The sequence below is a fragment of the Lissotriton vulgaris genome, chromosome 2_1, assembly GCF_964263255.1.
Source record: "Lissotriton vulgaris chromosome 2_1, aLisVul1.2, whole genome shotgun sequence".
Taxonomy (NCBI): domain Eukaryota; kingdom Metazoa; phylum Chordata; class Amphibia; order Caudata; family Salamandridae; genus Lissotriton; species Lissotriton vulgaris.
The window spans coordinates 169,818,578-169,841,291 of NC_141687.1; the positions used below are offsets into that span (position 1 = coordinate 169,818,578).

Sequence of the window (22,714 nt, forward strand, 5' to 3'; positions counted from 1 at the left end):
GCGAGCTGAGCAGAAAGTGCAATGGGCATAGGAGTTCTGGTTCATTAGGATAATCAGGTAGGATATCTTTCATCCCCTGTCGGAGGCGAAGGTAATAGAATACATCGAGTGGGGAACGGTCATAAGTGGCAAAGAGTACTTCCATGGATTTGAAAACTTTGTTTACGAACAGATCCCCCCAGGTGACAATATGCAACCGGTCGCAAAGCAGCCGAAATCCCCGTTCCTGCAATAGTGCGAGTGAGGGGTGGTATGTCAGGGGGAGAAGGGGGGAGTAAGGGAAGGAGCAAGAGAGCCTCCTAGCTAGGCGGCGCCATGCATCCAAGGTGCAAGAAACAGACGTGTTCGAAGTCTGGATTACCGACTCCGGACAGTGAATTAAGCCATTGAGCGGTATAGGGTGTACTATCCAGTCTTCCACAGCGAGCTGCGGCATGAATGGCGTGGGAGCCATCCAATGGAATGCATAGTGGGCCTGCGCGCAAAGATAGTAGGCTTCAAGGTCGGGGACGTCGAAGCCTCCAGCTTCGTAAGGCAATATGAGTGTGGACCATTTCAGTCGTGGGGCCTTGCCCCCCCAGAACAGGCGACAGAGCTCCGACTTCAGTGTTTTAAAAAAAAAGGTACCCGGGTAATACGGGATGTTGAGAAAGAGGTAGAGGAAGCGGGGCAACACTACCATCTTAATAAGGGAAGCTCTACCAGCCATGGAAAGCGGTAATGCAATCCAGCGGTCAACCATGGCTGTAAGGGTTGTGATTGCTACCCCGTAATTGGAGCGAATTGTCTCCTCCCGATCCCGCGAGATTTGTATGCCTAGGTATCGGAGATCAGAGCGACACCATTCTAGTGGGTAGTCAAGGGGAAAGTCGATTACTGAGTCAGTGAGGGGAAAGAACTGCGACATGGACCAATTTATGTGTATCCCCGACATACCCCCGAAGGCCACAAATTCTCTCAATAAAGGGTTGAGGTGAAGATGGGGGTGCTTGACATAAAGCGTAATGTCGTCCGCGTAGAGAGAGACATCTATTTGGCGTTGCAGGCACTGTATGGCACCCTCCCGGTGCAGTTGACGGAGCCGACAAGCCAGAGGCTCGACCGCAATCGCAAAAAGGAGGGGGGACAGAGGACACCCCTGGCGTGTACCTCGCGTGATAGCAACTGAGTGAGATAGGCAACATGCAGATTAATGTTAACAGGTAGAGCGCAGCTCCGTTACCGTTGCGCTGATTAAATTGCCTAAATTGTGCTGTGCTGCGCTGCAGAATACCTGAAACGCTGTAGCGTTATAAAGTGCCAAAAACTGAGCAGATTGAGGAATACACCACAAGCGCTAAAACAAATGCACAACCAGAAGCGCTAATGCAGATGCACAATTGAATTACAGGCACACAGATGGTCGGAGGTAAGAGTAACGATACCACCAGGAGCCAGGGAGCGTGGGAGCGACCGTGTCACTGTGAAAGTACATACTGCATTCCCTTACTCGTTTATATAAATATTCCGTCAATGGAAAAGCAGAACGAGCAAAAAATAGAACACGAATGTCACACGTGGTATAAAAACATTTGTAAACATTTGTATTAATGAACACTGTGCCCCGGAAGTCAGGCACGGTCGCCTGTGACGTGGGCAGGGCCACGTCCAGACCGGAAGAGGAGGCAGGCGGAGTCAAATGCGTCTCGCGCCCGGGGCTCCTGTGAGCGGTGTGGAGCCCCGGGGCCGCGCCAGCAGGAGGTTGGGCGCCGCGTGCTGAGAGCAGAGTCCCCGACATTGGCCAGGTAAGTTCCAAAAGGCTGGGGGGCTTGGTGCACTTGTGTGTGTGTGTGTGCGTGTATGCTCGTGTGTGTATGTATGTGTGCGACGGTGACGGCGGGGGAGGGAGGGGGGGCCTCGGTGCACTTGTGTGTGTGCGCATGTGTGTGTATGTGTCAGGGGGGGTGTCTCTGTATGTATGTATGTGCGTGCGTGCATGGGCGCTTGTGTGTGTGTATGCGCATGCGTGTGTGGTGCTTGAGCTTCCCAGGAGACAGCGCCTGGCCACAGCGCGCGGTCACGTTTCAAATCGGCTCAAAGGATGCGCGTGGCCGAAACTGTCTCCTGGGAAGCACACTCGCTAACAAAAGATCTCGGCGAGACGCGCTTCCGCGCGTTGAGCCGAGACCTAATTATTTCCAGCCCCTGCCTGCCTGTCCCTCCTTCACTGCTGACTGACTGTCGCCCGCCGCCCGCAGGTGAGTCACTGTGATGTGTTGTTTGTATTTTGCAAATTATCATCAGATTAATCATGAGTTGGCACTGTGGGCCGGGCCGGGATTAAACAAAGGTTATAGCTTGGCCTAAGTAATGGCCTACGGCTACGCCCGCCGATACTTTTTTGTTTAATCCAAGGCCCGGTTCACAGCGCACTAGGGCCCTGGGGCTGCCCCTGCAGTGTGGATTTATTTAATTGTAAGCACTGAGCAGGCTCCTGGCTGTTGGTGAGCAGGGGCCAGGGGTGTCAACCCGGCCGTGCTGACTGCTGCCGGTCCGGAGCGAGGTAGTGGTGGCTGGCTCAGGCAGCAGGCTGCCTGGCATACCTGTGCCTGCAAGCAAGAGTCCGGCTATGCTAGTGTTGGTGTATGCATTATATTGAAATAGCAAAAGAACAAACTACGAGGTTATATCCTCACTATCAATGTACGATTTTTTTTCTATCACCAAGCGGTTGTTTTTGCCTATTAATAATATATTATTAACAGTTAAATAACAGAATTCGCTGTATTACTGTAACTCAACTACTAAATACAGGTTCGCAAATCTGCTCCTCAGCCCTGTATATTTCAAGAGGTATCATTTGCCGAAAAGAATGATGCGTAATATTGTGGCTTGGTGCCTAAACGTGTGTAAATGATAGTATTTGAAAAAGGAGGTCCTAATAAAGGTTTCCAGATTAAACTCATTTTTGTAAAAATAGCCTCGGATTTTTAGCTTCATCTAGGATGTAGAGTCTCTGCAAAGTGGGTTAATTAAAAACAAAATTCCCGCACATCTTGAGACTTGCTCGTATCTAGTAACCAGGGCGGTCGGCGGACTGGCATCACAACGAGGATTGAACACCAGATGAGAGCGGTCAACTTGTAACCTGCAGCCAGTCAATAAATGAATTCTTATGATGAACCAGAGCAACATTTATTCTGTTTTTTTCAGCAACTAGTTAGTCTTATTTTTAAAGGCAGAGTAGCAGACCTATTTATTTAAATGTGTGTGTCCATCGGTCTTTAAAGTCTCTGAGCACTGATCAACGTGATGCCATAAATTGTTAACAACCGATTGCCTCCTTCCTTTTTTTACTCCTCGGATGCCTTACTAATGAGAAGGCTTCCCCTTGCTGACAGACTGACTCTAGTGTTACTGTTATGGTCTCCACCTGGTAGGTGTTGTGGATCCTTGGAGATGCATCATCTCTCACAGGGCCGGTCCTTCGGATTTTCGAGGCCCTGGGCAAAAGGGAATGTGCAAGCGGCTTTGTGCAGACTCCACCAGGGCCACAGCTCTACCTCTCAGCCACCCCAAGCACAGTACATTTTGGAATGAAGGTGTGAGAATTGCTTGGGGGCTGAGTTAAGCCTGTCGCTAAAGTGCTGACAATGGACGCCCGGCGGAGTCTCTGAATGGGCCAAGCCCCCTGACCCCTCCTGCCCACAATTAATTTTCCCTCCAACATTTTGGTGACCTCGACGTGATGGCAGAAACTAACTGAACAGGACGCATCTGGATTGGAGAGGAGGAAGTACAAAACTGCTAAGCGATTCTGCACTGCTCTCTGGCGGTCCATTGGGAAGAACACAGCGCATGGGTAAGCATCATATCATTTGACTGCCCGTCGCTGCTATTGTTCTCTCTCTCTTGGGTGCGGAGGAAAGGTGTGTATTATTGTGGCGCAGCAGTAGTCCTGCCAGTACTCCGTGCTCCCTGTCTGTTAGCCTCGCCATTTGATCTTGCGCAGAGGGAGGGATTGTGTGCTAAGTGGAGACTGAGCCTGACAGTTAGGTCATTACTGTGATTTACGTGCTTCTCCTTCTATAAATAGCCGCATGTTATTGCTAAGCCTCGTGTAGTTACAAAGAAAGATTGTATCTGTCATCTTGTAAAGCAAATTTTTACATTTTGCTTTTTTATTCAGCATTTATTTAGCGGTTAAAGGGATCCCCTGTTATATTCAGGGAAGGAGAGATCGCAGTTGGTGTCTTTCAGCGTTTAATTTAGCTTTTAATAAGGAATCCCCTGTTGCATATAAAATACAGGGAAGGAGAGAATGCATGTGGCAGTTCTTTCAACATTTATTTTTATTGCGGTACCTCTCTGAAGAGAGGACCTTTGACGCATCTACAGATTGTCAAGGAAGGAAAGGTGGAATTTGCATCTTTCAAGCGCTTATTTTTTGCTCTTTAAGGAATCCTCTGAAAAGCAGGGAAGGAAAGGATTGCACCTGGCATCCTTTCAACATTTATCGTGTAAGGAGATCCTCTGTAGATATAGGTACACAGGGAAGGAAAAGATTGGAGCCGTCATCTTTTCAGTATTTATCAAGTAAGAGATCCTCTGTAGAGATAGGGTGACAGAGAAGGGAGAGATTGGAGCCGTCGTCTTTTCAATATTTATCAAGTGAGAAAGCCTCTGTCTGGTATACGGTGACAGAGAAGGTAACCCTCTATTTCATTAGTCAATAGGGATGAGGCAAATTCTGAAATACGAGTAGCTAACGGCATTTTGGATGGCGCCTGTGTTGTTTTAAGTTTAAGTGGCACCCCGGGAAGATTGAGTGTTTATACGTATAACAGTGAATCGTGTATTTTCACCAGTTAAAAGTACCCTCTGCATTTTTCCTTTTTTGCGTGCGCTGTGTACATTGCTCTCTCTTTTTGAAACACAGATACCAATGATATTTACGTTCACCGTGATTGTTTATTTTGATTCTTTGATTGATTATACACTGTGTAGATTGATTTTTGTATAATATTGTGGTGCATTGTGGTGCCTGGCCCCAAACCAATACTACCACTTAAGAGTAAGGGCCCGCTACGTAGATACTGCTGCAAATATTTTGTGAACATCATTTGAAGACTGGGTTGTTAGTGAGATTCAATAACTAAGGAGATTGTACATGCATTTTTATGTATCCCCATGTGTGTTGATCTGCCACTGATAAGGAGTAGTTTCTTTTCTGTAACTCCAGTTCTGTAGTAGGGGTATCTCTGTTATAGTCATAATCTAGTAAATAGTCCCGCCCATGTGCGTGGACCCCGGAGCAATCAAAAATAATCTCTTAAAGTGTCGAAAAAATGCAGAACTGCACAGACACTGAAGAGATAATTTAAAGACATATAATGCAGCCTAAAAACAGGCTACACTGTCCAGTACTTCAACTAGAAATTCAACCAAAAATCCACAAAACAGCAAAGCCTGTCCAGATTTCCCTTGCCTTCAGCAAAAACCCCTCTGGAATGATAGAGAGGAAGACATGGACAGACAAGCCCCATAGGCTGCCATTATGTGGCTCAGAATAGGATACTGTGCCTTTAAGAGAACTTTCCAGAACTTCACAGTATCCCAGAATGCCCTGCAGGTCCCTCTTACTTTCAGTTCTTTTTGAAGGCGTAACACGCCAGACCTGTAGCATTCCTTACATGAATATCTGTCTCCACCGGGGAGGAGGGCGGGCGCTTATGACTATAACAGAGATACCCCTACTACAGAACTGGAGTTACAGAAAAGAAACTACTCCTTCTGTAGTAGGGGATCTCTGTGTATAGTCATAATCTAGTGAATAGAATGGCAAGCCCATCCCCACACCAAAGCGGCGGTGGAGAAAAGAAACTAACACCACTATTGCGCGAACAAATTCCGCAGCGAAGCCTGTCCAACCTGAGCATCCGCTCTGGGATCAGTGTCCAGACAGTAATGCTTAGCAAAGGTATGAACCGACTTCCAAGTGGCGGCCTTGCAAATTTCTGCAATCGGCACATTACGGAGCAAGGCTATCGTGGCAGCTTTGCCCCTGGTGGAATGAGCCTTAGGCTTACCTCCTAAGATCTTATTAGCTTTCTGGTAACACAGTTGTATGCAGGATACAATCCACCTAGAAATGGACTGCTTAGAGGTCGCAAGACCCGTCCTGACCGATCAATAATTGATAAACAATTGGTCTGACCTACGAATACCTTTGGTCTTATCCAGATAAAATGTCAACACCCTCCTAACATCCAGGGAATGTAAAGACCTTTCCGCTGGAGATGAAGGGTTCTGAAAAAACGGAGGCAAAGTTATAGTCTGGTTGACATGAAAATCAGAAATAACCTTGGGAAGAAATTTAGGGTGAGTACGCATAACAACCTTAGCAGCATGAAATACAGTATAAGGTTCATTACAACACAACGCCTGAATTTCACTCACCCTGCGGGCCGATGTAATGGCCACGAGGAACGCCGCCTTCCAGGACAGGTGCTGCAGCGAAGCCTTATGAATGGGTTCAAAAGGCTCCTTCATCACACTGGACAGCACCACATTCAATTCCCATGAAGGTGAAGGAAGCCTGACAGGAGGGAACACTTTCTTCAAGCCTTCCAAAAAATCCTTGATCACAGGGATCTGGAAGAAGGAAGACTGTGAAGAGCTTTTCCTGTAGGCAGTCAATGCAGCAAGATGAACCTTAATGGAATGAACATTAAGGCCAGACCGCGCCAAATGCAGAAGGTAAGGAAGGATGACATCTTCCTTGCACGTCGTTGGGTCAAAGTTCTTGGACACGCACCAGATACAAAACCTCTTCCACTTGTAAGCATAAGAAGTCCGAGTGGAAGGTCTCTTAGACTCCTTCAGTATGTCCATGCAATCTTCGGGCAGATTCAAATGGCCATCTCAGGAGCCATGCCACCAAACTCAAGGACGAGAGGTTGGGGTGCAACATCTGCCCCCCGAACTTTGTGAGAAGGTCCGGCCTGCACGGCAGTCGTATGTGTGGAAGGAGAGACCGGTGTAGAAGGTCCGTGAACCACCACTGTCTGGGCCATTCCGGGGCAATCAGGATCATCCGTGCCCTGGACCGGGACAGCTTGATGAGCACCGCTGGAAATAGGGGAATGGGCGGAAAAGCGTAAACAAAGCTGTTCGACCAGTTGATCCAGTGTGCATTCCCCAGCGTCCCTTGCTGGAAATACCTGGAGGCGAAGTCTCGGCATTTGCTGTTTTCGGCGGTGGCGAACAGATCCACGTCTGGAGTCCCCCACCTTTCGAAGACTTCTCCTAGTAAGTCGTTGTTAATGACCCATTCGTGGTTTTCCTGAATCAGTCTGCTCAGTGCGTCTGCCTGAACATTCTGCACACCTGGTAGATGGGTAGCCGTTATCGCCAATCCTCAGGCCAGAAGCCAGCGCCAGATCGTCTGCACCTCCTGCACCTCCCGAGACAGGGTGCGCGATCTCGACCCCCCCTGCTTGTTGAGGTAAAACATCGTGGTCGTATTGTCCGTCTGTACAAGCAGAGAGTTGGTCTGGAAGGACGGATGAAAGGCCTTCAGTGCCAAGTGAACAGCTCTGAGTTCCAGGAAATTGATGCGATACGTGGACTCCGTCTGAGACCACGTTCCCTGAATCTGTAAGTCTCCCGAATGCGCTCCCCAGCCTTGGAGAGAAGCATCCGTCACGATAGTCTGAGTAGGAATGTCCTTGTGGAAGGGAACCCCTCTGAGGAGATTCTCCGCTGAACACCACCACTTCAGAGACTGAAGAGCATGCAGAGACAGTCGTATCTTGTCGTCCCAAGATCCTTTCCTCTGGTCCCATTGGGCCTCCAAGCACTCCTGCAGAGGTCTCATGTGTAGTCGTGCATGAGGAGTGAGGAAGATACAAGAGGCCATCAACCCCAGTAGAGAAGACACCGTCCTCACTGTTGTAGATGGATCGGTCATAAGAGCCTGAGCCTTCCGAAGGATCGATCGCCGTCGCTCCTCCGAAGGAGACACGCTTGCAGACAGCGTATTGATGGTGGCTCCCAAGTATTGAATGCACTGGACCGGGATCGGGACAGACTTGGACATGTTGATGTGCAACCCCAACTTGTTTAAGAGAACGCACGTCTTCTGGAAGTCTGCCTGAGCTTCCGAGAAGGAGGAGGCCTTGATCAACCAATCGTCCAGGTACGGGTAGACAAACACCTTGTTCTTCCTGAGGTGTGCCGCCACCACTGCCATGCACTTTGAGAATGTCCTGGGCGCAGATTTCAGCCGAATGGCAGCACTGTGTATTGATAATGGTTGGTGCCGACTTGAAATCGCAGAAACTTCCTGTGTTTGTACACGATGGGCACGTGGAAGTACGCATCCTGTAGGTCTATGGCACAAAGCCAGTCCCCCTGTTGCAACTGAGGATAAATCTGATGCAACGACAGCATGCGAAACTTTTCTCTGCAAATCCACTTGTTTGCCTGCCGCAAGTCCAGAATGGGCCTGAACTCGTTCTTGTCCTTCTTGCGAACCAGAAAGCACCGGGAGTACAGACCTCTTCCTCTTTGAGACAGAGGTACGTCTTCTATCGCCCTTTTCCTTAACAGGATATCAGCCTCTGCCTGGAGCTCGCGCAGTTGATACTGCGAGCTGACCGGAGGGATCGCTGGAGGAGGGCTGATGAACCGAAGACTATATCCATTGCAAACAATATTCAGCACCCACTTGTCCTGAGTAATTTTTCTCCACTCTGCCAGAAAAAATTGAACGCTTCCCCCCACCGGAGCGGGTAACGGATGAAGGGGAAGTAACCGCTCAGGGTCGAGACCCGGCCGGGCCCTTGTTCGCGGTAGAGGACTGCTGTCCCCCTCTACCCTTCTGACGTTTCTGGAAGGGTCTCCGGAACTGCTGCTGTTGTTGCTGCTGCTGTCCCGAAGACTGTCCCCGTCCTCTTCCCTGTGCGCCGTAGCGCCTCTGGAAAGGCCTGAAGGATTTCTTCTCTTTGGGCTTCTCCAAGCCCACAGCCGTCAGGGTCTCTGCCTCCGCCTTCATGCGGGCCATCTCATCATCTGCGTGTTTGCCGAATAGAGTCTCTCCGGAAAAGGGCAGATTGGCCACCCGCTGCTGAGCCTCCGGCTTGAGTGACGTCAGCCGTAGCCAGGCATGCCGCCGCTGATTGATTCCATGGCAGTAACCATGTGCGGCCAACAGGGAGGTGTCCGCCGCTGCACTGATCACCTGGTTCGAAACCAGCATCCCTTCCTTGAGGATCTCCTGGAAGTCCTCCCTCTTGTCTCTCGGTAGCAGTTCTACGAACTGTTGAAGGGAGTCCCACAGCGCCCGGTCGTAACGGCCTAGCAGAGCTGTATCACTGGCAGCTTTCATGGCCGCGGAAGCGGTCCCACACGCTTTCCGTCCCACTGAGTCGATCCATCGACTCTCCTTATCTGGCGGCACAGTGGATGACGGGGAGGTAGAATGCAATTTCGTGGCCGCCGTCACAATCACCGAGTCCGGTACCGGATCCATTCTCAGAAAAGCAGGGTCCGAATCTGGGGCCCTGTACTTCTTCAGAAGCCGGGACGGAGCGGCCTTCACCACCGCTGGTGTGAGGAACAGCTCCTCCGCAGGTTCCTTCAATCCAGGCACCAGAGGCAGAAGAGGGCGAGACAAGTGCTTCTTGTGAAGCGTCTCGAATATCACGGACGTCGTAGTTGTTGGAGCCGTCACCGTGATACCTAACTTCGTAGCCCCCCTCAGGAGCACTTCCTGGAACGTGGCAATGTCGTCCACTGGAGAGATCCTGGTCTCAGGAGAATCCGATAAGGTTGGCGAGTAGGAAGTATGGGACCTGTAAGAGTCCGTGCGGGACCTGGACCCCCTCCTCCTATGGCGACGCCTTGATCTGGTGGAGGATCTATGATTCCTTGATCTTCCTCTCCGTCCAGAGCGTGAACGGGACCTCCTCGGCCGAGGACGATCAACCGGGTCCACCGGAACGGGTGACTTGGGTTTGGACGGAGCCTTTGGCCTAGGCGTACCTTTCGGAGGCGTTGGAAGGTTAGGCAACGAAGTCAACCTCGGCGGAACCGGAGGTGGCTTCTCAGGCAACCCTGATCCAGGCTGCGGTGGAGGCAACGGAGGCGGAGTTGGTGTCCTCGGAGGGCGACCTCTCGGCAACGGAGGAGGGGGAGACACCTTCTCCGACGGGGTATATACTTCGGAATACACCGAGTGTGGCGAACCCCCTTAATTTCCAGCCTGGGACGTAGGTGAACCTCCCACGGCGTCAGGTCTACTTCCACCTCTTTTCGGCGTCGAAGAATGGCGACCATACGCCGAGCGTCGGCCCCTGGACGTCGAGCGTCTCTTCCTCGGCGTCGAACCCCTCCGGCGCCTCGACGGCGACCTTCTGTGCCTCGACGGATACCTCTTGCGCCTCGACGTCGAACCTCGGCGCCTCGACGGCGATCCTCGGCGCCTTGATGGCGACCTCATGTGCCTCGACGGCGACCTCCTGTGCCTCGACGGCGACTTCCTGTGCTTCGACGGCGACCTGGGCCTCGACGGCGACCTTGACGGGGAGGAACTCACCGACGACGCCCGCCTCCTCTTCGCCGACGGCGAACGGCGGTATCGCCTCGACGGCGAGCGCCGAGGCCTGGCGCGTCGACGCCGATCGCTCGACGTCTACGCCGACGAGGATGACGATGAAACAACCACCGGAGACTTCGAAGGTCTAGTCACATCCCTCGACGCCGTGCCTTGAGGTTGTTTCATCTCCGACGAAGAGGAACAGACCGCAGTCATTCCTCTCGACGCCGTAGTGGGCGCAACGGACCCAGGCGGAGAATGGTGACGTTTGCTGGTCTTCCTGCCCCCCAGGAGCCCCCCAGGAGCCTCAGCATGGGCAGAAGAAGCCCCTCCAGACCCACCTTGAGCCTTAAGTCTTCTTTCCTCGAGACCCTGAAGTCTGATCTTCTTCCTTTCCTTCAGGGTCCTTCCAGAGATGCCTTGGCAGATGACACACTCCTCTGGAACATGAGAAGCTGGAAGGCAGAGGATACACACCTCATGGTGGTCCGACCTGGCCTTTTTCCTGGAGCACTTCGGGCATTTGTCGAATAAGGCAGGCATATTCGACAAAAACAGAGTGAGAAAACCAAGAAGAAAAGCCCCACAGCACAATAAAGTACAAAAACTTCGAAAATTAGTGAAAAAACACCAAATAAGTCCCAAAAAGGGAGAGCTCAATGCTCCAGGGTCCTGCTAGCAGGAGCCGGAAAAAAGAACTGAAAGTAAGAGGGACCTGCAGGGCATTCTGGGATACTGTGAAGGTCTGGAAAGTTCTCTTAAAGGCACAGTATCCTATTCTGAGCCACATAATGGCAGCCTATGGGGCTTGTCTGTCCATGTCTTCCTCTCTATCATTCCAGAGGGGTTTTTGCTGAAGGCAAGGGAAATCTTGACAGGCTTTGCTGTTTTGTGGATTTTTGGTGGAATTTCTAGTTGAAGTACTGGACAGTGTAGCCTGTTTTTAGGCTGCATTATATGTCTTTAAATTATCTCTTCAGTGTCTGTGCAGTTCTGCATTTTTTCGACACTTTAAGAGATTATTTTTGATTGCTCTGGGGTCCACGCACATGGGCGGGACTATTCACTAGATTATGACTATACACAGAGATCCCCTACTACAGAACTGAGGAGTTTCTGTAAAAGATACAGCATATCGAGCACCACAATCATCACAGATATATTGCTTTTTTAACACTGCTACTCTCCTGTGTGCACACTTGGCATTCAGGATCGCCCCCTCCCTCCACGAGCACTGCAGGCTTCACGAGGGAGGACACAGAGAAGTACTCTGCGCTTTCTGGATGACTGGGTGTCATTTAGTATAGCATGAAATGTTTCTTTTTAACTGCATTCTACACAAACGAACAGGTTACATGATTATAGGACATCACAACCCCTTGCAGAGCAAGGTCCTTGAGGCTTGTTTTGGTAACCGTTCTACTGCCCTGCAATTCCCTGACAAATCCCCAGAAGGTATTTACAACGGCCCAGATAAGGAAGAGATCAGATCAGCGTTTTATTCAGTCATTATAGAAGCATTAGGTCATGAGGTTGTGGTAAACTGCCCCACCCCCGAAAACAACTGACAGGAGGTCAGCCAGATTTCCAGTACATATAGGCACATATAACCAAAGAAAGTACAGATGAGCTTTAACAAAAAAGAAATCTCCTTAATATCTAGAGCGTGGGACTTATTGGGAATCCCACTCACACAGGGTACTGAGATAAGGGCATCTACATTGCATTTAGTGAGACTGTGCCTCCCAGTGCCAATGTATACATCCCTCACTGATAACACACAACTCACACTTCAGTCAGTAGGTAGTGTAGTAAATAGAAAAAGGCCTGATATCGCCCACCAGCATTCACTCACACCGCCTCCTCCAAGCACCAACTGCCCGGAGGGGCAGGGAGATTCACAGGATACCCTCACACCACTAGACTGTGAGCATCACGCATTAGTTCTACAGGCACTGCACGACCCCACCTTACCCCTGGTTTGTGAGCATCACACCCACGAGTTGCATGACCAGCTGCAGCAGCAGCCATCACCAAGTCTCACAGAACTATTACAAAGACACCCATCCACAACGCATTATCCAGAAATGTGGGCATATTTACAAAGCCGCATGATAAAAGGAGATTAGTATTGCCACATTCACTGCCACAGATTGCCCACCCCCGAAGACAACTCTAGGATATGAACAGACAGCCCACACAAGACCCAAGACTACAGATCACGGTACACATAGTGAATGGCTGTGTTGTTGCCCTTTCTGAAGATACAGCACCATCCCGTGAGTCTGTCTCACCCCTGACATGTACAGTCATTTTGACACTAATCTCAGCCCTAGGAATTGACATAACATACTTGCAGCAGGTAAGGCTGACAATAACACCCGGTGGCGTTACAACTTTACTCCTGCCTACACACAACACAGAAGAATAATGTCAACATCCACAGCACATCCACCAGCCTATGACGCAGATGAAATTTATCCAGGACAGAGTATCAAGGCTGACTTGGAATTCTTATCAAATGTCCAGGCAGCCATAGGCCATGACGATGCCTCAGCCCGAGACATCTCAGATAATTCACAAGACAGTAGACCAGAGAGTACATTAGGCCAGCAATCCCTAAGCTCCCAAAGCCCAGTACTGCAGGGCGCAGCATCAGGAATGCCAGGTTAAATTGACACGCTATTGACAATAAAAATGACACGTGTCCAACTCTGCAGTTCCCAGCAGGAAGAAAACAAAGAGAGCCATGAGGCCTCTGGTGATTCGCAGCACAGCTCCCACATGCCACTCCCCAGACTTAACTGCCAAGTTCTCGCATCCATCACTAGGGATCACAATGCCACAAGAACAAGAACTAGACATTATGGCCCATTCCGATTCCCGAGCCACCAGCATTACAATACAAAGAGTCAGTATAATGAGTGGCAGCCCCTTAACACAGGTCCTAATAGAGAGGAAAAGCACCAACTACAGTTCAGTGAAGAAAAGAGGGCCAGCGAACAATGTCACTCTGAAGTAGTCACTGAAGAAGATATCAGCAGGTGGAGGGCAGAAAGTGACCTATGCCAAAGAACAGGTAAAGAAGAAGGGGACATGTCAAACAAACAGTACTCAAGAAGCCCCACAGGAAATACAGCAACACCCCAGCGACTGTCATTATACCTAGCCAGTATAGGGGATAGAATGACTGAGCTGATGGGTGACTTGGGCCAATTTAGTAAAAAGAAACAACAAGCACCAAATGAAGTAGCTAGTGGTGCGAAGGAGGTAGGGCTACACAGTGGTGGGGTCCCAACTATCATGCCACAGCAAGGGCCATGGGTAGACTTACATCAGGAAGCACAAAGTGTAGCCACACCACAGAGCAACACAGCAGCCTCCCTCACAGCTAACTTAGGTGTACCCCAAGCTCCACCATCAGACGCTAATTACAACACACAGACATCACCTCCAGTGGTTATACCACGTAGACCAGTAACACCATAGCTAGACAAGGATAATTTGGATCTGACAAAAATGTTCAAACAGACAGAAAAGAGGAGAAGGCAGAGAAGAAGAGAGATAGAAAGTATTGCAGTGTTAGGTAACTATGGGCGACTGGATGACGTCCAAGAGGAATATGATGCATCAGGTACAGCACGTCTGCACACCACCAGATCTGGAGTACTGCACCACATGACCCTTAACAGGCCAAGACCGCCACTGATCAATGGTCTGACGCCAAATGAGATAGTAATACTTGGAGAAGGGAGTGACCTTTATGTCAATCCATTCTCAGATAAATTGGCAGACTGGACAGAAGCTAATGCATCTCAAATGAAGGTTTGGCCCCAGGAAGGGTCCTTTGAGCCAGATGAAATGGCCACTGCTGAAGAATGTATCTTGCAAAAAGCAGGAGACAGCGATTGGAGCTATGAGTACATGCGCCAAGGCCTAAGGGTCTGGAAGAAATACGCACGCAGGTACGGTCGCACAGGACCTACAGGGGAAACAAACCACCTGCCCCTGCTGTTTAAAAATGTCAAGGACACGCCCCACCTATGACTCTTGGTCCCAAATGGACAAAGAAAATTTGAAGAAGGAACTCTAACCCCTCACAGAGGGTGCGGGAAAATGGATACAAGCCTTTGAAAAGCACACTGCTGGTGTGCCATTGGCTATTAGGGATGTGAGAAGTTTGCTCACCTCCCTGATTGGACAGGATGCAGAGAATATGTTTACACGCATCGACACAAGATTTTCCAGCACTAATACAAAATTAGATGGGTGATCCTATGGAATGAACTGCGCCACAAGTTCCCAGATGTCCCAGACATTGGATCTTTAATGCCACAAACAAGGCAATTAGAAATTAAAAAAGAAGCTGCTAAATTAATATGGCAAAAATTGAAGGAAAGAGAGGCTCTTGATGCAGCTATGGTAGCTACACCAGTGAGTCAAATGACTGCTGTCACTAATATTCCACAAAGTGCCCTGAATATACTAGGAAGGGACACACAGGGTTTCTCTGGGGCAATAACAAGGGTCCCTTTCACCGAACAAATACGAATAGAGATAGGAGGTAAATGTATTGAGGACCGTCTACTTTTTACACCACAGTCCCCAGTAAATCTCTTGGGACATGATCTGATGGCCAAATTAAATATGAGAATATATTTCAATGAAAACGGCACAACCGACTAGAATGATGGCTGTCAGACAAAAAATTCCTCAAGATACACAGTATTTTTAGATCATAGGCCTGAAGAATGCCCTTCTCGGTTCCCAAGTGCACGCAGACTGTCAGTTCTATGTTTGCATTTTCATTCAGAAACAGTTATGTTATGTGGATGGTCAATTATAATTCACACTGTAAACTTCACCAAATATTGCAAGACTAAGCAACTGAATAGAATGATTTACTCCTGCCTCCCAAAATTCAGCAGCAGCTGACACAGGCACAAGCCAGAGATAAAACGATGGAATGGAATGCACACTAGTTGCATCACATTTCTTTTCAGATAAATATAGGTCCAATACTAGAATATGCCGCGTTTACACAACATGCATGACACATAATTAACATGGGTTGGGGTTGTGAGAGCCTTGACTTGATAGTCACGAGATCATGTGCTGCTAGGTCTATTGAGCATTTCATCCTTCTAAGGTGGATTCAAGGAATACCTTGAGTTGGGGGCAATAAAGATCTGCTGTTTATCATCAATATACCATTCTGAGCGAACATGTGCATTACAAATAAGCTATCTTTATTTTATAATACAATACGTATATTTTGCATATTGCAATTAGAGACAACACATTTTTTCAGATATTAAAAAGTACTGAAAAGATAATTGAGGGTTTCTTTTTATTTTCGGGCCACATTCATAAGTAGCATTCCTGGCCGACTGCATTTTCTGGACGTAGAGCCAAACAGGAATCAGGCTTCCTGTAGTTGGCAGCGAACAATAAGATTGATAAGAAGGAAAAAAGTCTTGTGTAAAAATACGTTGGTCTGTGGAAATGAGCAAGAGAAATGAGTGGCCAAAGACCACACAGTTTGGTAAAATAGTTAGTAAGGAATATGTATGTGCAGATGGATAAGAAGATATAAGGAATGCGTTTTCGGATATGCACCAATGTGTACAGTTATTACGTCACACATGCCCAGTGCTAGGAAAATGCAAATGAATACGGATATGAAGTAGATTTCAATGTTAAAGGACGTATGCAGGGAGTAAGCAATGCTCAGTATTACAATGTTGTCAGAATGGGAGGCCTTTTCTTTATTTATTTATTTGAAAGTTTTATATAGCGCGAACAAGATCTTTGCAGATATCAGAGCGCTTTACAAAGAGAGGGTACATGATCATAGCCAAACAGGTAAGTCGGTAGAGCTAACAGTACAAATAGGTGTAAGGCAATAAAACAGATAATACAAATAAGCAAAAAGGTCGAACAGGTAGAAAAGATCTGTGCAGAGGTGACCCGCTTGTCCTTGAGGATCAGTAAGGACATTTGCTTAGTTTTAATTTAGTTTTAACTTTGGGTGATTGACCATTAACCCCATAACACACCTATGACTCTTTCATTTACAGTGGAAAGAGTACCTTTTTCTAACTATGGAATTCCCAAGTCAGAGGGGATAATACTTACAAAGGATCATCGCTGGGTATGCGCACCACACCAGAATTGAGGTGAGCCCACGTAATTGATCATTGGTAGAGTATACATACCACAAAGGGTAGGGACTCCATTATTAACTACATGATCCTCTACCTCCCATTCAGAAAGGAGTAAATGCTGGTATAATTGAACACGCACTTTCTTATGAAGTTACCTTCGGGGACAGAAGTTGCTGTCACACCGACAGGTAAGCGTGAGAAAATGTGGAAAGCTCGTAAATGGATTTTAGCAGTTATGGTCGCCCTTGAAAGTAATACCAAGAATAAGGCACTAATTGGGCTCTTTTTCTGATAGAGCCGATTCCTTCAGCTCCCTCACCACCAGATGCCCGGCTGGGCATAAAGGTAGAAGGTGAGTCGTTTTAATCATTAGAGGCCAATATTGGCATACACCCTAATACCAGAATCCACAATAATGCCATCCTTTGTTAATCATTTCACTTAGGCTGTTCCCCCCCGCCCCACACAGTCCTGAGGAAGACCCGCCTTGACGCTAAAAGGGCGCTTCCAGAGGGTCGAAACGTCGACATACAATATGTTAGACCTATAATGGCAAATTCCTGTATTGAATATTGACAAAAGCAGTATACATTTGAATATTGAAGTATATAGGCCTTGTTAAATCCTCTTTTTATGTCCCATTTGTATATAATACTTGTATATCTTGTTGGTCACACTTGCGCCGTGAGCACAGAGCACTTAATGTCACCAATTGCACTAATTATTCACCTGTCAGCCTTTTGTAAATTGAATATTTGAAGTATACATGAATTAATATAATTCATAAAACGTTACATGAAGATATAGATGGTTTGGATTCTGTGTTTTTCAAGAAAATGTCTTTTAGGAAGAATCTTTTGTTGAAACACCTTTATTTGGTAAAGTGTCAATTGAATGTACAGATATCACTGAGATAGTGAAAGAAATATGTTGCACCCGCATGAACCAACTGTTGATAATATTGACAGAATCAGATGCAGCATGGCGACACCTGCCGGTACCAGAGAACAGGCACCTGGAGGAATATCTATATAGCGAGGAAACTGCTTGAAGATGTATCCATTAAAAGTGCACTTTTTATAATCCGTGACAATGTTGGCATATCATACAGCAGCTGCCGTTAACAGCCCTTTTTGGACCCGTACCGTATATGCAGGCAACAAGCAACAGCCAATACAGCAAAATGTCCACTCACTTCAAGGCATGCAGGCACCGTTCATAAGTGAGGGATGTATACCATCATCTTTAAATGTCAACCTCGCAATTAAATGGTCATGATTAACACCATCAGCTTCCTAAATTACTAGAAACATGTTTGATTAAAAAATCAAGTATATTAAAAGCTGGGTAGCCTCAAACGTACAAATAGGACTTACCATTGTTCTGCTTGGTCGAAAGTAGAGTTGCAGACTTTAGAGGTGGTTGTATATATTTTTCTTTTTCAAGTCCTTTTGTGCCACATACTGCCCAGATGAGTCAGGAACAGTTAAAGTGGACTCATTAACAGACAGTACTTCTCCCATTAATAAAGGGACAGGGATCAGATTTTATTTTAGAGACAGACATTGACAGGGAAACCTGTCATGCCACAGGCCCTTTTTCAATTAGCACTCAGTCAGTTGCACCTTCCTATACACGTCCCTCGTGATATCATGTCCACAACTCTGCAGACAGAGTGGTTCATCCCCAATACATATGAACAGATACAACTCTTTGTTCATCAATGCCTCATTTGTCAACAGTATTCAACTAATCCAGCCATGAAAACAGTTGCATCAACAATACCAAGGCCCAAGGGTCCTTTAGAGAGCTCCACATTGACTATGTAGACATGAGTGACAGATGCCAGAATTACCGATACCACATTGTAGTGGTGTGCCCTTTTCACAACGAATTAAAGTTGGACCATGTGTCCATTGTAGCCAGAGCTACATTCCTGCTTTGTGAGGTCATATGTCACTGAGGATTACTGGATGCCATTCGCAGTGACTCGCAGTGACAGTGGCAGTCGTTTTTCAAACATCATTTTTTGACACAACTGCGACAATGTTAGGCTGAGTGCCTCAACGGCCTGTTCAAAGCCAAGATCAGTAAGATAGTGCCCAATTGGAAAGAAATGGCTATATTACCTTTCCGTTGCTCTGTTTACACTTAGAAACACTCCCAGCTCTGATCATCACATCACATCTCACCGGCTTGTCACTGACAGATCAATGAATGTGGTTGTTCTCTCCACCAGACTTAAAACAAGACACTGGGCCCTCTTCTGATATTGTAAGCGATGAATTGTTGTTAGTTTATGTGCACTAATGCGTGCACCAAAGTTCCTTTCCATTCAGATATCAAAGACAAAGAACAAGGGTCCTATCTCTGATGAACTTCCGCCTATCTGCTTTGGGACACATATCTTTTTAAAAGAAGCAGCCCGGAAGAGGAGAGACCTCAAATTCAGCGAACACTTGCAAATTGACTTTTCACCCACAGCTGTCTGAATAGCCAGAAAGGAATGGATTCACCCGGCACCATCACAGATTTGAACATTGACCGAGAGAAGGGCATCATGTACCAACTAACTATCCAAGATCAAGAATGTGGGGATCGTATGATGGCCTACGGACTGAGACGCAGCAACAGAACCACCCTCCATGTCAAGCTTTCAATGAAAAAGATATGTACAATTGCAATAATATTCTTTGTTATGTTTGTAGTTTCAGTAGCAGCATTCCACTGGTTAGCAGTGCGATCAGAGAGAGAGAGAGGAGCTACTAGCAATATTAAATTTGTCACGACCACAGAGCTCCCTATGCCCAAGACACTTCCTGGTAACGAGCAAACTGGGATAAGCACCAGCAGTAGCTATGACACCTATGCACCACCCACCTTGACACCTTCCTCACCCCAAGCAGACCCCACAGATTGGGACCTGGTACCTGATCTCACCCTGAATCCCCCTATGACAGGTACACCTAAACGTGCCCGCCAATATAAACGAAGTATCAGAAATGAAATAACTCATGAGGAAGTGCCAGTTAGATATACATTGTGTACCCAACGCAAGGAAGAACAGGCTTTGCAAATTCCAGACTGAGTCAGTGATCTCCAAAAGACAGTTGTGTACACCTTCAACCAGCACTCTATGCCTGATTTCCACTCCCAGCGCCCTAGTGAGAGAGCAGAGGATAATGAGATTCACAACGTACTATTAGACAACATGTGGTACAGAGACATGAGGTAGGTTGGAAGAAAGGTCACAAATGAGTCCTGCTTTGTATGTTCTCACACTCCACACGCTGTAGGCGCAGATAAATTGATCTTTCCTAAAGAAGTCCCACCACCCGCAGCCAAATGTCTTTTACACTTGTTTCTTTGCCGCATACATGGTCAGATACAGCTCCACTCAGCCAAAATGGATGATGCATTTGTAAATACCACAGAGTGGGATGACAAGTATGTAACATTTACGGTCATTACTAATCCATTGGAAATTGAAAGGAGATTGGAGGTTTACCGTGATATGAAAGTACCTGCCGACATAATGCAGGGTTGGGAACGTCACTATAAGAAACTAGGGTACTTCACCTTCCCAACACCCCCATCGAAATGCCACTCACCCGAACATCACCGATGTAACTATACCCATGAAAAATGCCCTTGTCAGTGGAGACCAATTCTGCACCTGAAGGCCAATATTTATTTTAACAACAAGTGGAATGGTCCACATGACTTAATATGTAAGGCAGCCTCCTTAGGTAGCACAATTGTAGGACAAGAGCACAAACATTATTTAAATGAGGATATAGAGAGGGAGTGTGCTAAGATATGGGGTAAGGAAATTAGAAGATACACTTTCAATGAGGGTACACCATACAAAGAGAAAAGAGCATACAAGCTAAAGTCTCCTCTCCTTTGCTTCCTAGGTAATGGAACAGTTCCTGTGGGTCGGAATACTAATTGCAACAGCACTAGTTTTAATTTGAGCCTGAAGTATGGCACCTCCATCCTCATGGACATCTATTGGATCTGCGGAAAAAACTTCTATCTGCAGTTGCCTCCCCACTGGCAAGGACTTTGTTCCATCGTGACGATGCATGAATTGCATCTCGTCGTCCCAGCAGCGAACATTTCCCACCTCCATGCACACCCAATGGCAAGTGATGTCACCCTGCTCCACCACCGGAAAAGTGAAGTCAAAAAGGACTCCTCAGATGACACATTTCATGAGATTCCAGAAGATTTCAACGATGCTGAACTTTACTTTGGGGGAGTTATCCCCATGTTCCAGACCAAAGCCAATGCTCGATGGCTCCAAGTAACGAGATATGAACTGATGCAGCTTGTTAACAACACCCGTGATGGGTTCAACGCCGTGAAAAAAGTACTACGTCCCTTGAGACTCATGGTTCTGGAACAACGCTATGTTCTAGACCAGTTAACTGCGATGAATAGTGGTGGATGCGCAAAAGTGGGAAAGTCGTCCTGCTGTGTCTTCATTTTGGCCGAAGATGCGGACAATGTAACACTTACAAAGGCCGTTAAGGACTTGGACAATTTGGGACAAGAGATGCATGAGGATGGAGGTGCAAAAGCAGACCTTATTGCTAATTGGTCCAACTTGGACTGGATGCCTTCATGGCTGTCTGCAGTACTAACATTTGTAATGCCGACCCTATGTGTATTGTTGCTGTTGTATTTTGGAACACAGATTATGTTGCATTATGTTAGAACATTAAGGTCTAAGAAAGTTGAGATGAACTACATAGATGTGTACACAGGTATACACAGGGGACAAGGGGAAGATGTAGAGATAGCAGTGTTGAACATAGAGCGTACCATCCCCGACTCTCACTTAGCGCAGGTCCCTTCTGAAAGTCAGTACCAGGCCCCGGTACATAGTGGCCCACCACTTCTCTCAGGGAGAGACTTGGTACATCCCTATGAGACAATGTGTAAGAGATTAGGGGGACCAGGTGAGGATTTAGGTACTACTTCTTTATAAACTCGCCCTGACCACTTCCCCATCTCCAGCTAAGGATGCAGTTTGTATGATGTTTAATGATGTTTGATTGGTTCAAATATGAACCAGAGGGGGGAATGGCGGAGAGAGAAAATTTCACTGCATAGTTATCCAAGAACACTCTTATCACTTGCTCAGCATGACCCCTGTGTAGGCCCTGCTGCTTGAGTGTTATAGGCCTACGTTACGTTGGCCTGAGCACTGCCATTTTCTTTCAGCTTAAAGCAGAAGCAGAAAGCAGGTCTGACCCAAGCTTCTCCCAGCTCCACTTCTTTGCAAGGCCTCGCACTCCTTCTAGGCCCCCACCCCACTGTATGCTATGCTAAGTTCACGAACAGTAAAGTTCAAGTTCCTCCTTAATCTTGCAACACACCCCAAGCACCCCACCTAATAGCTGTGAACGGGGAAAAGGGAAGTTCCCACCACAGCTAAGCTGTCCGATAAATGAAGATAAATGTGACAAATTAGTAGCACAGACTGGCACATAAACGCATGAATAGAATCCTTCGAAGTAATAATAACACATTTCTGTTGTCCATGATAAATTAATGACAAACTTCCAGTCAAAATGGCAGGAACTCAGTCTAGACTGGCGTACGTGCCACAATTACGAGAAAAGGCCACATTTGCACTTATGGATGGGAAAGGTACCGGGCGGGCCAGTAAGTGACGATGGAAGGGTATGTGGTTCGAGGTGACGTGAGATGGCGTGACCATAGGCTTCTCACCCCTGAACAATATAAAAAGGAGGTCAACAGGAATATCGTTGAACTACTCCTCGTCTGCACTTGGGTGTCGCACAGGAGTTTTTCCCAGGGGTTACTCGAGAAGCCCTTGTTACATGTACTTAGGATCTGCTGCTCTATTGTATATTCTGCTGTATGAAATGCTTTTTCCTTTTTGCATTCAAAGTTATATTTCGCCATTTGAAATGTTATGTTTTCTCTGACCTTG

At 47.4% G+C, this 22,714-nt stretch overlaps 2 protein-coding genes across 2 annotated transcripts in view; one reads left to right on the forward strand and one right to left on the reverse strand.

Moving 5' to 3' along the window:
• The window catches only part of LOC147729766 (caspase-1-like), a 793,050-nt gene that overhangs the window by 381,309 nt on the left and 389,027 nt on the right, over positions 1 to 22,714 (reverse strand). The window lies entirely within an intron of this gene.
• LOC147729767 (uncharacterized) lies at positions 20,249 to 21,742 on the forward strand. The gene has a single exon (XM_086954654.1). The coding sequence runs from the start codon at positions 20,261 to 20,263 to the stop codon at positions 21,740 to 21,742; it is 1,482 nt and encodes a 493-aa protein (XP_086810780.1). The 5' UTR covers positions 20,249 to 20,260.

Bases quoted from the DNA above. Each gene is read 5' to 3' on its own strand.
- LOC147729767 (XM_086954654.1), top strand. From the start codon at position 20,261: ATGAAAGTACCTGCCGACATAATGCAGGGTTGGGAACGTCACTATAAG.